At 45.7% G+C, this 16,131-nt stretch overlaps 2 protein-coding genes across 5 annotated transcripts in view; one reads left to right on the forward strand and one right to left on the reverse strand.

Moving 5' to 3' along the window:
• NQO2 (N-ribosyldihydronicotinamide:quinone reductase 2) overlaps positions 1-5,153 on the reverse strand; it is a 25,772-nt gene extending 20,619 nt beyond the window's left edge. Inside the window, exons 1-3 of one of the 4 annotated variants that reach the window (XM_037727468.1) lie at positions 4,322-5,153; positions 4,049-4,104; positions 46-117 (exon numbers count right to left, since the gene is read on the reverse strand). In XM_037727468.1, the coding sequence (XP_037583396.1) occupies positions 46-117; positions 4,049-4,104; positions 4,322-4,389 (196 nt within the window). In that variant the 5' untranslated portion in view covers positions 4,390-5,153. Of the gene's footprint in view, positions 1-45; positions 118-3,629; positions 3,882-4,048; positions 4,105-4,321 lie in introns of those variants that run through there. The other 3 variants (XM_037727469.1, XM_037727470.1, XM_017497478.2) reach the window with 3 other exon arrangements.
• An 8,370-nt stretch (positions 5,154-13,523) lies between these two features.
• Positions 13,524-16,131, forward strand: part of SERPINB6 (serpin family B member 6) — a 36,790-nt gene continuing 34,182 nt past the window's right edge. The window contains exon 1 of the mRNA XM_037727466.1: positions 13,524-13,986. The gene's annotated coding sequence lies outside the window, so the exon portion shown is untranslated. The remainder of the gene's footprint in view (positions 13,987-16,131) is intronic.

The raw sequence follows: 16,131 nt of genomic DNA on the forward strand, positions 1-16,131 counted from the left end.
AAAAAAAAAGTCTTACTCCTCCACTCCTTCATAGTGAATCATTACCTGCCATGGTGTAAGAAGATGGCTTCTTTCTCTCTGATTTGGTGGGTGGCTCTCGTGGGTGAGCCCAGCAATCTGGAAGAGAAAACACACCCCGGGGAGGTGGGGAGAGGCACAGGTGAGGTCGGCTGCACCACATCTAGGTGTCACTGCTGCTTCCTGGCAGACATGCAAACACATCAAAGAGAGACCTCTCAAGAGAGGCCAGGAGCCTTCTGGAGGTTTAGGCATCAGAGACAAGCTGTGTAGAATTTCAAAAACCATACTTTTTTTCTTTTTTGAGAGGACTCAGAAACTTTCACCCAGGCAGTCACACAGCAAAGGACCTAGGAAATGAGCCGTGGTAGGAAGCAAGATGTGAGCCTCTTTGGCCTTCCTGGCTTCCCTGAGTTTTCCCCTTCAGACAGAGCAGAAAGCCAGGGGATCAGTGGGCCACCACGTGGCTGCTGGGTGCCTGCACTCCTCGGCTGGTGCAGTGGACACTGCTGGGCCAGCACTGGCCATTGTCGGCCCTTCCCCTCACCTGAAAATGACAGAAGTTGGTTTAGACCTGGGCTCTAATCAGAAGTCTCTGAGATTCTCCAGGGAGGCAGCGGAGGCCAGGGGAGAACGCCCCGTCAGACAGATTTGGTGCAGTTTCCTGCTCTGGTCGTCGTAGCTGTGGGCTCTGCAGCACATCCCCCACCCCTCTGTGTCTCCGCCTCCTCGTCAACAAAGTCACAGCATGGCCCAGAAGAGTGAGAAAGAGATGGCTAACACACATGGGGCCCTGGGAAAATGTGAGCTCCCACAGGGGGGCCTCAAAGGCCCGAGGGAGCACCACGGCCTCACCCCCTCCTGGCCATCTCTGAAATTCTGGTTTCCTTCTGGGAGAGACAAGGTGCCTCCAATACACCCACTCTCCCCACCAGAAAAAACAGCTCGCATAAAACTCAAAAACAAAAAAGCAAACAACTCGATGCAAATATGGGCAGAGGGCTTGCATAGGCCTTTGATGTATGAATGGCCGGTAAGTCACCACCAGATGCTTAGCATCACTAATCATGAGGGGAATGCAAATCAAAACCACAATGAGATCCCATCTCATACCCATTAGAATGGCGACTACTACCAAAAAACCAGAAAGGAACACGTGTAGATGATGATGCGGAGAAATTGGAACCCTGGGCACCACTGGGGGAAGGTCGCGTGCTGCAGCTGCTGCGCTCCAGCCTGGGTGACAGAGTGAGACTTTGTCTCAAGAAAAAAGAGAAAGAAAAAGAAAAAAACGAAAGCCTGTTTGGCTGAATATTGGTTCAAAAAAAAAAAAAAAAGTTGATTGGTGGTAGATGCAGTCAGAGAGGTGGGAGGGTTCTGACCCCTCCTAGGGTAGGGATGAGGATTTTATTCTAAGCGTGACAGAAAGCCCTTGGAGCCTCTTAAGCTAGAGAGTAATACGGAATGATGGCCAGTTGAGGTGGCTCACACCTGTAAACCCAGCATTTTGGGAGGCTGAGGTGGGGGGAATCACCTGAAGTCAGGAGTTTGAGACCAGCCTGGTCAACATGGTGAAACCCCATCTCTACTAAAAAATACAAAAATTAGCCGGGTATGGTGGCACGTGCCTGTAGTTCCAGCTACTCAGGAGGCTGAGGCAGGAGAAGCCCTTGAACCTGGGGGGTGGAGGCTGCAGTGAACCAAGATTTTGCCATTGCACTCCAGCCTGGGTGACAGAGCAAGGCTGTGTCTCAAAAAAAAAAAAAAAAATTAGAGAGTGATATGACACCGAGGGAACACCTTATCCTGATTCCCAAAGCGATTACCCAAAGACATGCAGTTTGTATGAAATGTTTCATTTCCACTCCTCTAGGCAGGGCATCCATTCTTCAGTGTCCCTAGGCTCACCATTTCCTTTTGCATTCCTTGGCCCAGTTTACATGTTTACACCATATGTCTGGTGGCATGCAAGTCTCCAACCCCCTAGTGGTTAAGAATAAGAATCTGAGGTCCAAGAGCTGAGCAATTCAGCTCTATGTGAGTGACTCAGCTCTATTTTTGATACTATTTGAAATAGTGGGGAAAGACTCCAACCCAGACTCTTGACTTGCAGTGTGTCACTGTTCACTTCAGCCCAGCCACTTCCCTTGGTGCACCATCCATAGCCATGACAGTTTTCTCCCTTGTTAGAAACTATGCACCTACCTAGACCTACAGGAAAAAAGAGCCTTGTGGTTACTAAACTAGGTCAAATGGGCTCTGATATTTTTTATGTGTACACTATTTCATCTTTTTTTGTTTTTTGATACGGAATCTCCCTCTGTCACCCAAGGTGGAGTGCAGTGGTGGGATCTCAGCTCACTGCAACCTCTGCCTGCCAGGTTCAAGTGATTCTCCTGCCTCAGCCTCCCAAGTAGCTGGGACTACAGGCGCCCACTACCACACCGGTTAATTTTTTTGTATTTTTAGTAAAGACGGGTTTCACCATGGATGGTCTCGATCTCCTGATCTCGTGATCTGCCCACCTCGGCCTCCCAAAGTGCTGGGATTACAGGCGTGGGCCACATTATTTCATCTTAATGGCATGCAGAAGTTATTTTGTAATGTTTTCACTTTATTTCCCGTGCCTTTTTCCATGTGGACAGGCCCCCTGCTGGCCATTCTAACACACACAACATTTCACAGTGTATTCAGAGTGTGTATTCGTTCTGCAACTACACCTTGCCTGCATACCCTTTGGTGCCCACTTCCCTATTTCTGGGACCTTAGATTATTTCCATTTTTTCCCAGAACTATGAACAGCACTGCTAGAAGTGTATATTATTTAATATGTATTCCTTTTCGTGTATTTCTTTGGCTGAGATCGTTGAAGATTAACAGTTAATCTGATCTGTTTTTTCAGAGATTAAAGGTTAAAGAAGCTGATTTTGGCTTCTAGCACTTTTGTAATCCTAGCACTCTGGGAGGCTCAGGCGGGTGGATCACCTGAAGTCAAGAAGAGTTCGAGACCGGCCTGGTCAACATGGTGAAACCCCCGTCACTACTAAAAACACAAAAATTAGCTGGGCACGGTGGTGGGCGCCTGTAATGTCAGCTACTCGGGAGGAACCCGAGAGGCAGCGGTTGCAATGAGCTGAGATTGCCTCACTGCACTCCAGCCTGGGAGAGGAAAAAGAAAAAAAAAGCTGATTTTTTTTTTTTTTTTCAGAGAGATTATAGGTTAGAGAAGCTGATTTTTTTCAGACTGCCACAATGTACTTGACAAAGGCAGCGCAAATCGCGCCTTCAGGGCAGCGCTGGGGCCTAAACCCCGGTACCCCCTTTTCAGAGTGATCTCGGCCCGCTGATTCCTACTTGTAATATGACTGTGATACCAGCACCAGCTCCACAGGGTCGAGGCCAGATTCCACCAGACGATTCGACCCCGGGACCGTATGGGCGCGTTCCATGAAAGCCAAGCACGATCCCATGTTCAGAATGGTCCCTGGTCCGAGCGCTACGACCCACAGGGCCAGGTGGCCGGCCAGGTGAAATTCCAGAGAGCTCCCTGGATCTCCCGCCTGGGAACTGTCCCTCCCAAGTCCCCCGGTCCCCGACCGGGGATCACTCACCCTCCGACCAGCGCACGCCCCAGTAGGAGCCTCAGGGCTGGGACCCGCGCCTCCCAAATGGCCTCTCTCGCAGTTGCGTCAGGTTCCGGCCGCACAGGGCCGCGCACTACCAGGCGCCTGGCGAGCAGGAGCGCTGCGACTGCGCCCTCGGGGACCGGGGGCTGGCGGCTACCCAAGCAGCCCAGGGCTTGCCCCGCGCCGCGGAACTGCAGTCTTCTTTCAGCCGCACGCTTGCCACACAGAGGCCCCGCCCCTCCCCACCCCTGAGCCCCGCCCACATCTTCCTCGGCCAGTGCGTCGCCTCAATCCGCCCCCGCCCCCGCCCAGGCCCCGCCTCCACACCGGCGTCCCGCCCCACCTTCGCGTCTGCCCCTAAGCTCCGCCCACTCCTTGCCCCTGAGGTCTGCCCCGGGCCTCGCCCAGCAGTCCGGGATTGGGGAGGACCCTGCTGGCTTCCGGAGACGTGGAAACTGGACTGATACAAATTCAACAAATTCAGCGCGGGGATGCTGTACCGAGAGGAGGGACGCCCCTGCCCTGTGCCTCCCCCTCTCTCCCTGCAGGTATTCCAGATTATAGAATGAGATCCGTGGTGCAAATGAAAGAATGAGCCGCTAATATGAGCCCATCAGCCTGCTGGGATCTCGGGGGAGTTACGCTGGTGAGAGAAGCCAGTCCCAAAGGTCACTCACCGACAGCGCCGCTGGTGTACTGGTATTATGCAAGATTCCCCTCTAAAGGTCACGCACGGATAATTCATTCCAAAAGACAAAGGCGAGAAGTGCAGCTCATCAGCGGTGCTCAGGAGTTAGGGAGGCGGATGGATGTGGCTATAAAAGCGCAACCCAGAGGCTGCCTGTGGAGGAAATCTGCGTCCTGAGGAACGCAACACGCTATTGGGACACCGGACCGTCCTTCGTGAGATGCCACCATCGGGGGAAACCGGATAAAGGGTGCATGGTTCCAAAGAAAATGCTCGATTAAAGGAAAATGGTCTAAGGCCAAGGAAATGCCCAGAAAATGGAAAGTCTTGGAACCAGAGTCGCTGAGGGGTTGAGGGGGGCGGTGCTGGTGAAGTTAGGATGGATTGTCTCTTTTTCCAGCGCTGGCTGGCTTCCGCCACCCCATTGGGCAGCCACCTGCCACTGTGACCTCCCCAAATTCTATACCTTGATTTCTGGTGTCCCAGAAATAGAGACCAGAAACGTTGATGTCCCACTCCAACAATAGAGCAGAAGGAAGGAAGGCTTTCCCTGTGTTCAGAATGTTTCTAACAAAAATAACTGCAACTGTTGATCGCACTTCCTATGAGTCGTTGGGACTTTCCCTCTCAGATATTTATTGGGTCATTTTTAACTCACAGCAGCCTTCCTCATTCTAAGGTGCAGTGCTGGGATTGGTCTGTGTGTTGGTGTTCTTCTTGTCTTCAGAGGTGAGAATGTGGCCTCTCTCTGAGATGCCCTCTTGTCCCTGAGCTCCCCAGCGGGTAACAGGCTGCCCATGAGTCCAGATCCTGGGGGCATTTTTCATTTAGGAATGGAACATCAGAGCCCGGGAGCATTGGCGCCTGCGCGTCCATCGTGCGAGTCTGTGATGCAAGGTCACCACCTTGTGGCAGCAACGAGAGATCACGACGTGGGCTGAGCAAGTTGCTCCTTGCTTGGATTTGGAAGCTGGGCTGGCCGAGTTCACTGGGTCTTTTGGATGATGTAAGTTTTGAATGGTGGTAGATTCCAGGACAGTTCAGTAGGAGCCAATGGGGCTGAGCAATTACTGCAAACAAATGAGATGTGACCATAATTGCATTATGAGTTTAAGGAGGAGGTCTTGCTATTGAAATGAGATAGCCAACTCCAACAACTAACATCATCTCTGGGGGCTTCCAGATTCTCACTTTTCATTGAATCCCTAGCCTTAGTGAAATGCAAGAGTAGGAGTGTCGGCATTCTGGGCAGGGAGGCAGGTGAGGCAGGGAGGCAGGTGAGGCAGGCACACATTTCCTCTTCTCTCCAACGCCTATATTTCTATTTCTGAATAAAACGGACCATCGTGGAGCTAAGGTAAGGCTAACCAAACTTAGCTGAGCCACCTCCTGAAGAGATCATTGTTTTTGATTTTATTTAATGAGATTTCTTTTCCTTCTGCTACCAGCATCCCCATTCCTTTGGAAAAATGCTTCCTTAAAATAATATAAATGTCTTGAGATTTTTTGGTTTTGTTTTTGGGTAGCAAAATCTTTATAACATGAAATTTGCTATTTTCACCGTTTTAAATGTACAATTCAGTGGCATTAATTACCTTCAGGGTGCTCTGCAACCATTACAGATATTTATTTTCAAAAGGTTTTCATCATCCTAAATAGAAACACTTGGATTGGGCGCGATGGCTCATGTGTGTAATCCCAGTACTTTGGGAGGCTGAGGTGAGCAGATCACCTGAGGTCAGGAGTTTGAGACCAGCCTGGCCAACATGGTGAAACCCCAACTCTACTAAAAATACAAAAATTAGCCAGGCGTGGTGGTATACACATGTAATCCCAGCTACTCAGGAGACTGACACAGGAGAATTGCTTGAACCCAGGAGACAGAGGCTTCAGTGAGCTGAGATCGTGCCACTGCACTCCAGCCTGGGTGACAGAGCAAGACCTGTCTCAAACAAAAACAAAAACAAATAGAAACACTGCACTCATTGGATAAAAAATTCCCTTTCTTCCCTCTTTCCACTCTCAGTAGCTTCTAATCTACTTTCTGTCTCCATGAATTTGTCTATTTCATGTATTTCATATAAGTGGCATCCTACAAGATGTGGCCTTTTCACTCAGTTTATTTCCCTCAAAAACCTTGTTGCTGAGTTTTATCCATGTTGTAGCATGTATCAAAAGTTCATTCTTTTTCATGGCCGAATAATAGAAAAATGTGTATACTACTTGGCCAACTTGGTGAAACCCTGTCTCTACTAAAAATACAAAAATTAGCCAGGCATGTTGGCGGGCACCTGTAATCCCAGCTACTCAGAAGGCTGAGGCAGAAGAATCACTTGAACCCAGGAGGTGGAAGTTGCAGTGAGCCGAGATCTTGCCATTGCACTCCAACCTAAGCGAAAAGAGCAAGACTTCGTCCCCTGCCAAAAAAAGAAAAGTGTGTGTACCAGGCATTGTTTATCCACTCATCTGTTGTTTGACTATTGTGAATAATATTGCAATGATTATTGGTGTACGAGTATCTGTTTCAGTCGATCCCTGTGTTCAATACTTTCGGTTATATGCCTTAGAGTGGAATTGTTGGTATTATGACAATTCTATGGTCATCCTCTGTTCAGCTTTTTGAGGAACAGCCAAACCGATTTCCACAGTGTCTACACCATTTCGCAGTCCCACCAACAATGTACACGGGTTCTAATTTCTCCACATTCTCACGAACATTTGTTATGTTCCTTTTTCTTCCTCTAAATTATAGCCATCTTTGCAAGTGTGAAGTGGTTTTGATTTGCAGTTCCCTAATGACTAATGACTCTGAGCATCTTCTCATGTGCTTCCTGGCCATTTATATACCTCCTTGCAGAAATGTCTATTCAAGTCCTTTATTGAGAATTTAATTGGGTTGTTTATTTGTTGTTGAATTGTAGGTTTTCTATATATATTCTGGATACTATCAGATACAGGATTTGTAAATATTTTCTCCCATTCTGTAGGTTGTCTTTCACTTTCTTGAAAATGTCCTTTGATATAAAAGTTTCACTTTTTTTTATTAACTCCAATTTCCCTATTTTTTTTTGTTGTTTCTTCCTGGGCTTTTAGTATCATATCTAAGAACCCCTATTGCCAAACACAAGATCATGAAGATTTACCCTTATGTTTTCCTCTAAGTGTTGTATGATTTTAGTTCTTATAGTTAGGTTGTGAATTATTTTTTGCATGAAGTAGAGACCAACTTTAGTCTTGCATGTGGAAATCTGTTTCTCCCACATCATAAATTAAAGAAACTATTATTTCATCATTGAATGGACTTGGCACTCTTGTCAAAAATCCTTTGGCCACAGATGTATGGATTTATTGAGGAGCCCTTGTACATCTCTGGTAGCTTTTAAGATTCTCCCTTTATCTTATACAGGCATATCTGCCTTATTCTGCTTCACTTTAGAGTACTTCCACAGATATTGCATTTTTTTTTTTAACAAATTGAAGGTCTGTGGCAACTCTGTGTCAAGCAAATCTATCTGTATGTCATCAATATTATCAATTATTATATCATGATTCTTCAGAAAGGTTATATCATCTATTGACACCTCTAGCATGGGTTGGTGACACATACAACAGATACTGACACTCTGTCTGTCACCAAATTGCGTGTGGGTTGATCAAAGCCATCTTTCAGTGAGTCTAGTTTCCCCTCTAGTAGGACCTGCTTAGATGGAGATAAAATATTTTTTCACTACTTACATTAATCTAGATTTAGATATAGTTGCCCTCCTGTATTTGTGTGTTCCATATCTGCTGATTCAACCAACCTCCAATGTCATATATTTGGAAAAAAAAGCAATACAACAATTTTTTAAAATCCTACAAATAAAAAATACAGTGTAAGAACTATTTATATATCATTTACATTGTATTAGGTACTATATGTAATCTAGAGATTATTTACAGTATATGGGAGAATGTACAAAGGTTATGTGTCAATATTATGTCATTTTATATCAGGGATTTGAGCATCTGTGGATTTTGATATTGGTAAGGGGTCCTGGTCCCAGTCCTTCATGAATACCCAGGATTGACTGCATATATTTTTGGATGTTAAACCACCTTGCAGAACTTTAAAAAAAATGTTATCAAGTAAACAATCTTCAGGTGAAATAGTCCATATCAGTACCATCTTTCAAGTATTAGTTGTTCATCAGCCAGATTACTATTAAAGCTAACATAACTTTGATCAGACCATGTTTCTGAACAATTCATATGCCTAAACTGAACATTAGTTTCTCATGCTCATGCAACGCATAGCCTGTTTTTCTTTACACATTGTCTAATTTTTCATACATCCTTGACACTTCATGATTTTAAATTCCTATGGCTTTACTAGTGTATAGGAAATGTTTTCTTTTTTTTTTTTTCAGAAATGTTTTCAACTGTATAATAGGACTTGTGAAAATGGAGAGAATGGTAAATGTAAGACGAAGTGTAGACACTAAAATCTTAGACTCCAACCCTTATAACATATGGCCTTCTTCTAAGGAATGTAGGTTCCCGTCTTAGTCTGTTTTGTGTTGCTATAAAGGAATACCTAAGGCTGAGTAATTTATAAAGAAAAAAGGTTTATTTGGCTAATGATTCTGAATGGTTGGAAAGTTCACAATGGGCATCTGCATCTGGTGAGGGTCTCAGCCTGCTTCTACTCATGGTGGAAGGCGAAGGAGAAGTGGAGCATGCAGAGATTACATGGCAAGAGAGTTAGCAAGAGACAGAGGAGGGAGGTCCAGGATTGCTTCTAACAATCAGCTCTAGAAGAACTCAGTCACCCCTGAGGGAGGGCATCCATCTATTCATGAGGATCTGGCCGTGCAACCTAAACACCTCCCATTAAGCCCCACTCCGACATTGGTGATCAAATTTCACCAGACTTGGTGGTGCTCACCAAGCTACTCCGAAGGCTGAGGTGGGAGGATCGCTTGAACCCAGGGGTTCAAACTATAGTGAGCCATGATCACACCACAGCACTCCAGCCTGGGTAACAGAGCAAGGCCCTATTTTATTAAAAAAAAAAAAAAAAAGAAAGATGAAACAAATTTCAACTTGAGGTTTGGAAAAGATAAACATCTAAATCAGAGTAGTTCCTGACCTGAAGCTATTATCATATTATTGATGTATATCATGTAGAAATATGTCATTAACAACCAATACGCTGGGTGTGGTGGCTCACGCCTGTAATCCAAGCGCTTTGGAAGCCAAGGAGGGTGGATCACCTGAGGTCGGGAGTTCAAGACCAGCCTGACCAACATGGTGAAGCCCCATCTTTAAAAAAACAAAAACAAAAACAAAAACTAACCAATACGTGGGTCTAGAAAACTTGACCCAAAAGTGGCCAAAGCAAGTGCTTTGAAACCAAAGCGGCAAGAAAAAAAAAAAAAAATCAAACTTACTGGTTTTCTTAGTACATAAGTCTTGAATAATGCACTATAGAGATCCTGTCTTATTGATACAGCTAGAGACAATAAAAAGTTTTATCACATAAATAAATTTTGCCTTTTTTTTTTTTTTTTTTGAGACAGGGTGTTGCTCTGTCACCCAGGTTAGGGTGCAAGGGCTCAATCTCAACTCGCCGCAACCTCCACCTTCTAAGTTCAAGCGATTCTCCTCCCTCAGCCTCCCGAGTAGGTGGGACTACAGGCATACACCACCATGCCTGGCTAATTTTTGTATTTTTAATAGAGACAGGGTTTCACCATATTGGCCAGGCTGGTCTCAAACTCTTGACCTCGTGATCCTCCTGCCTCAGACTCCCAAAGTGCTGGGATTACAGGCGTGAGCCATTGAGCCCAGCCAATTTTGTCTTAATATGAGTTTTATTTATATTTATGTTTTTTTTTTTAACATTTCAAAAACACTATGTCATTCAATTGACTGACTTATAATTATTGAGTTACCTGGTCATTGTATTATCATTGTCAGTTATTATATTTCACATGCATTTACTAAGGCATGCTTTCTCAGGCATATTGATATATAGTTAATGGTGTAATTGATAAACAAGCAGTTTCTCAAGAATATTGTCTGTTTGTTCAAAAATTACCACTGTAAAATTAAATCCTTTCATGCTATTTTGAAAATACTTAGGCTGATATAAATGAAAAAACTCTGAAACTCAAATGAAGTCTGGAGTTAATAGTAATGTAACAATGTTGGGATCTTAGTTTCCACAAATGTATCAATTTTACTTTAAGATCTTCAAGATGCTAAGCACCCCTACAACAATTAGGAGACACCGGATAGAAACAGTTTATTACTGTCTGGGTGCAGCGGCTCAGGCTTGTAATCCCAGCACTTTGAAAGGCTGAGGAAGGTGGATCACCTGAGGTCAGGAGTTAGAGACCAGTCTGACCAACATAATGAAACCCTGTCTCTACTAAAAATACAAAATTAGCTGGGCATGGTGGTGGGTGCCTGTATTCCCAGTTACTTGAGAGGTTGAGGCAGGAGAATTGCTTGAACCTGGGAGGCGGAGGTTTTGGTGAGCAGAGATTGTGCCATTGCACTCAAGCCTGGGCAACAAAGCAAAACTCTGTCTCCAAAAAAAAAAGAAAAGAAAAGAAACAGTTTATTACTTATAGGTCCTGGGATACGTGGCACACTTGTAGGCCAGATTCATGGAAATCAGGGAGTGCTGGCAGAACAAGAGAGGGACTCATGTGCCAACAACTTTATTGGGTCCAGGGTGTTACCCAAACAGGTTTCCCAAGCAGGCATGAGTTCAAGGAGGCCACCCAGAGACTTAATGATGGTCCCTGTGGCATATCTGCACATTCTATGTGGGGTGTGAGGGTCAGTGTGGCCAGTAGGTTGTACCTAGCTGTGCCACAGGGAAGTGGTCAACAGGAGGTAGTTGTATGAGGCAGATATCTGGATCCACCACATAAAGGAACTGGGAGAAGGTGGACAACTGACAATTTTGTCCAGGGTGATTGAGCCTTGATTTTGGTACGGGAAAGTCCAATGAATATTCAAAATGGATGTGGAGGCAACCAAACATTGTAAGAATTCAGAACACTACCATGGTAATTTGTTACCATTAGGGGAAACTGTGTTAGGGGCATATGGTAACTGCTTGTATTACCCAACTTCTCTGTGAATCTAAAGTTATTCCAAAGTAAAAAAAAAAAAAAAAAGTTATTAAAATAACTTATTTTAAATAAAAGTTTAGTAACAAAAATAAATAAAAATAAAAATAATAAAAATAAAAGTTTAGTGACACCAAAATCCCTGCTTTAAAATATATGTGAGCTAGCAGAGTACATTTCTAACTTATATGTTATGTATGCTGTTAACTATGAGAAGATATTCTTAATAATACTAAGATCTCCCCTAAAATCATGTTTTTCTAATTTCTTTTAAAAATACTAATACAAAACTGCTTATTGGTAATCTCATCAGCTGTTATTCTAATTTTAGATTGAATTAGATCTAAAGTTGAATTATTCTAAGTTGCTTTTCCAGATTCATCTAATAAAAGAAAGATGGGATCTGACACGAACAGTGTATAAATTAGTACAAGAAAGTCTCTTTTCTGGATCAAATCTTGGTCCTATAGTTTAGGATTTTATGTATTTATGTATTTATTTTGAGACAGGGTCTTGCTCTGTTGCCCAGGCTGGAGGGCAGTGGCGCTATATCTCGGCTCACTGCAACTTCTTCGTCCCTGGTTCAAGTGCTTCTGGTGCCTCAGCTTCCTGAGTAGCTGGGACTACAGGTGCATGCCCCACACCCAGCTAAATTTTTTTTTTGTTTTTTTGGTTTTTTTTTTTGTATTTTTAGAAGACAGGGTTTCGTTATGTTGGCCAGGCTGGTCTCTAACTCCTGGCCTCAAGTAATCTGCCAACCTTAGCCTCCCAAAGTGCTGGGGTGGTTAACAGCCATCATGCCCAGCCTCGTTTAGGATTAAAGAATGGTTCTATGCCTTAGCCAAAGATAGAAAATTGTCATAATTATTTTATTACAATTTATGTAATTATTTTATGTCTTTCAGAAACATTTTACCTCTGTCACATCTCACATTATAATGGAAAAAAAAATCCCTTATGTTCTAACAAATTAAAAGTTGCATCTCATTGTGAAGTCAAAAGAGAAGCAAGTAACAAGTGAATTGGGATCATGGAAACCAAACCAGAATAAAGTAAGCCCAGCACAACACTATCTTGGAGGCTTACCAGTTAGAAGGTCTTAAACATAATGTATTTTAAACAAACAATAAAAGAAGAAAAGATTAACCTGGAAGCCTCAGATCATTAAGATTCAGTCAGACAGGCATTCCTTTAAAAAAGAAATAGAAATTCCATTTGACCCAGCAATCCCATTACTGGGTATAGGGGAGGGACAGCGCGGGGTGGGGAGGTTGAGGAAAGGTAACATGGGAAGAAATGCCATATATAGGTGTCGGGGGGATGGAGGCAGCAAACCACATTGACATGTATGTACCTATGCAACAATCCTGCATGACCTGCACATGTACCCCAAAACCTAAAGTACAATTAAAAAAAAAAAGTGTTTACTGAGTACCTTCTCTGTGTCAGTCACTATTTGGGTTATAAAGGACTCACTTCTCAACAAAAACAAACCCTGATCCCCTGGTCTCCTGGAGTCATGGAGCTTACACACCAGTGGGAAAAACAGACTCAAATTGAGAACTAGTGCAAAGAATGACTGCGAAATAAAGAAGCTTTAAGTGGGGGATCAATTTCTTCCCGCCCCTCTGCGCTCAGCCCAGGCAGCGGTGCGCGCCTCTGTGCCCTGGGCGGAGCCAACAGCCCACGGTCGGCGCCGCAGTTTCTTCCCTTAGCGCAAATGTATCCAGCCGGTCTTTTTACAAGGGTCCCGTGGATGATAATCATGCTCTGTTAACCTCATTTGTTGTCAGGGAAAAATAAAACTATTTTATTTTTAAATAAATAAAAGTGTCAGAAGGAGTCTCGGTGCCTGCTAGTTTCGTTGTTTGTTAGCATAACTTCCTTTACAGACAGTATGGCTTCATTTTTGTAAAAATGCTGCATAAATGTAGCTAAGTCTGTTACCCATTGCAGTGCCTGCGTGACTTCGCTGGACCCCCCCACCTTGCTTTTGTTGCCCAATGCGATAGCATAGGTGACAGGGCTAAATTCCTCCTCAGCTTTAACTCTGCTTCCTTTCAGGAAACAGAATGCCTGTGTTCAGAAGTTCCTTCTTAGGAAGAAACCAGCTGAAGCTGGCGAAATCCAAGATGGCACCCCTCACGAATCTCCAGCTTCATTATCATCCTATTTTCATGTTAAGTGACACTCCCACCAGCGCCATGGTAATTGACAGTCACCATGACAACGACTGGAAGAGACCAAGAAGGGACAGAAAAAAAGGGGTTCCTTGATTCCAGGAAAATCTCCGTCCTTTCCCAAGAGAAGCATAAATATTCCCGCATCTGCTCGTAATGCCTGTCCCCTTCATTAAAGAAAGTTTCGTCTGCAGCTTCCCAGCTCTCACAAGCTGAGCTGATTGCAGATCTTGCAATTCCATAGCCGTTGAATGAAGCCTGCACTGCTTGACACTCACTTTCGGTTGCGTGGATTGGCCTCGCCACACAGCAGGAAAGAACCCCTTCTGGGATAACCAGGACTCCCGGTAATATTTCCATATATACACGTCCTTAATGTATGTAAGGACGCCTGGGGGAGAAAGGAGAAGTATAATCCATTCTTTTTTTTTTTTTTTTTTTTTTTTGGGACGGAGTTTCGCTCTTGTTACCCAGGCTGGAGTGCAATGGCGCGATCTCGGCTCACCACAACCTCCGCCTCCTGGGTTCAGGCAATTCTCCTGCCTCAGCCTCCTGAGTAGCTGGGATTACAGGCACGCGCCACCATGCCCAGCTAAAAATCCATTCTTTACTTTCTGGAATTTTGGATTGCTTGAGTTCGTTACAAGGACACATGCTACATTTACAACGTTTTTAAACTAAAGTGTATGTATTATAGAACAGTCCTCTGGGCTGAGCTTGGATTTAGTGGAGAGGCTTACATTTGTAGAATTAAAAACAGCATCGAAACATTCTGTTGCAAGAGGCCCTGAGAGCCTTCTCGCCCCAGCCCGGTCACCCGGGGGCCTCAGCCTCATCCCCCAGAGCCCCACCCTGAGAGCCCCCGGACCCCTTCCCGTCTTGGCGAGCCCGGTGGCGCAAGCGCTCCGCCGCCAGGGAGCAGTGCGGCGCCCACTGTGGGCTGTTTGCTCGGCAGAGGGCACCCGGGCGCACTCGGCTGCAGCGGGCTGTGCGCAGAGGGGCAGGCTCTTGCCAGGCAGCAGATGCTTCGTGCACAGCTGAGAGGAAGGAACACTCCCGGGAGTGGGCGGCGGCCGAGGGACCCTGGAACCGTCCTCCCTGGAGGAGCCCCCTCCGCAGCTCCCGCAGCCCCCTCGTCCCGGGAGGACCGGGGATAGGGGTTGACCCGGAGTCCCCTACTCCACGCAGGAAGTAGCTTCTTGGCAGGACCGGCCGTGCCTGTTGCTTTCAGTAGCCTCGAGCCGCTTTTTTCTGGGTGTACCTCAGCTCACATACCCGAGGCAAGCCCTTCCCGGCTCATCTCCCCACCCTTCCCTGGATCCGTGCCTTGCTCTCGGTGACTCATCCCACGCTGTGCCTTGCGACACACCCTGTCGCTTTCTCTGACCATCTGGGAGCGCGGCGCCATCTCCCTCGAGCCCCGCCTCCCCTACAGTGCTCTGTGCTGTGATCGTAGGTTCTTCTCCCTCCAACAACGGTCTGGGAGGCACGGGAGAGCTCCCTGGCTCTTCGCCCTTCCCAGGCCACCAGGAGACAGCAGCCTCCGCCTTCATTTCCCCTGGTCATTTCAGACCCATGTATGGAAGATTTGAGCATCTGACTCAGCTTCCCCAACATCCATCCCTCCACTAGCATCCGCTCACGCCTTTGCAGCTTTCAGTGTCCTGGAGAGGACTGACCCATCTGACCCATCAGCTCCTACCCCGCCCAATTTGAAGGCCACTGCCGCTCAACCATGGTCACCCACTCCTGCCCCATCTGGAGCCCCAAACTGCTCAGTTCCTTCTCTAAAACTCTCCCGTTTTGTTTGTTGTTAAGAACTCTCAGCCAGGCCCGGTGGCTCAGGCCTGTAATCCTAGCACTTTGGGAGGGCAAGTTGGGCAGATCACAAGGTTGGGAGTTCCAGACCAGCCTGACCAACAAGGTGAATCCCCGTCTCTACTAAAAATACAAACAGTAGCCAGGCGTGGTGACATGTGACTGTAATCTCAGCTACTTGGGAGGCTGAAGCAGGAGAATTGCTTGAACCTGGGAGTCAGAGGATGCAGCGAGCCGAGCCACTGCACTCCAGCCTGAGCAACAGAGTGAGACCCTGTCTCAAAAATAAATAAATAAATAATAAACAAACAAACAAATAAATAAATAAATATCTCTCTTCCCTGGCTCTTTGCACACCTCTTTGACCTCTCCTTGTCTTTTTCTGGTTCTTTTCTCTCTACTCTCCCTTATACACTGGCCTTCCTGGGGTCCCTGCAAAACCCCACCACACCCATGACTTCAGCTATATCCATTTCACCTCACGTTAACACCTGATGCCTAAACCTCTCCACACCATGCCAAAAACAGAATTCATTTTCCCCTCTAAATTTGCTCACTTTCCTGTTTTCCCAATCTTTTTTATTGTCACAGCCATTCCCCCGCTGGTCCAAGTTAGTGAGAGTCATGCTAGACTCCTCCTTCCTTACCTACCCATCCCCTAATCCCCAAGCCCT

This window comes from Cebus imitator, unplaced genomic scaffold (genome assembly GCF_001604975.1).
Source record: "Cebus imitator isolate Cc_AM_T3 unplaced genomic scaffold, Cebus_imitator-1.0 Scaffold231, whole genome shotgun sequence".
NCBI classification, from domain to species: Eukaryota; Metazoa; Chordata; class Mammalia; order Primates; family Cebidae; genus Cebus; species Cebus imitator.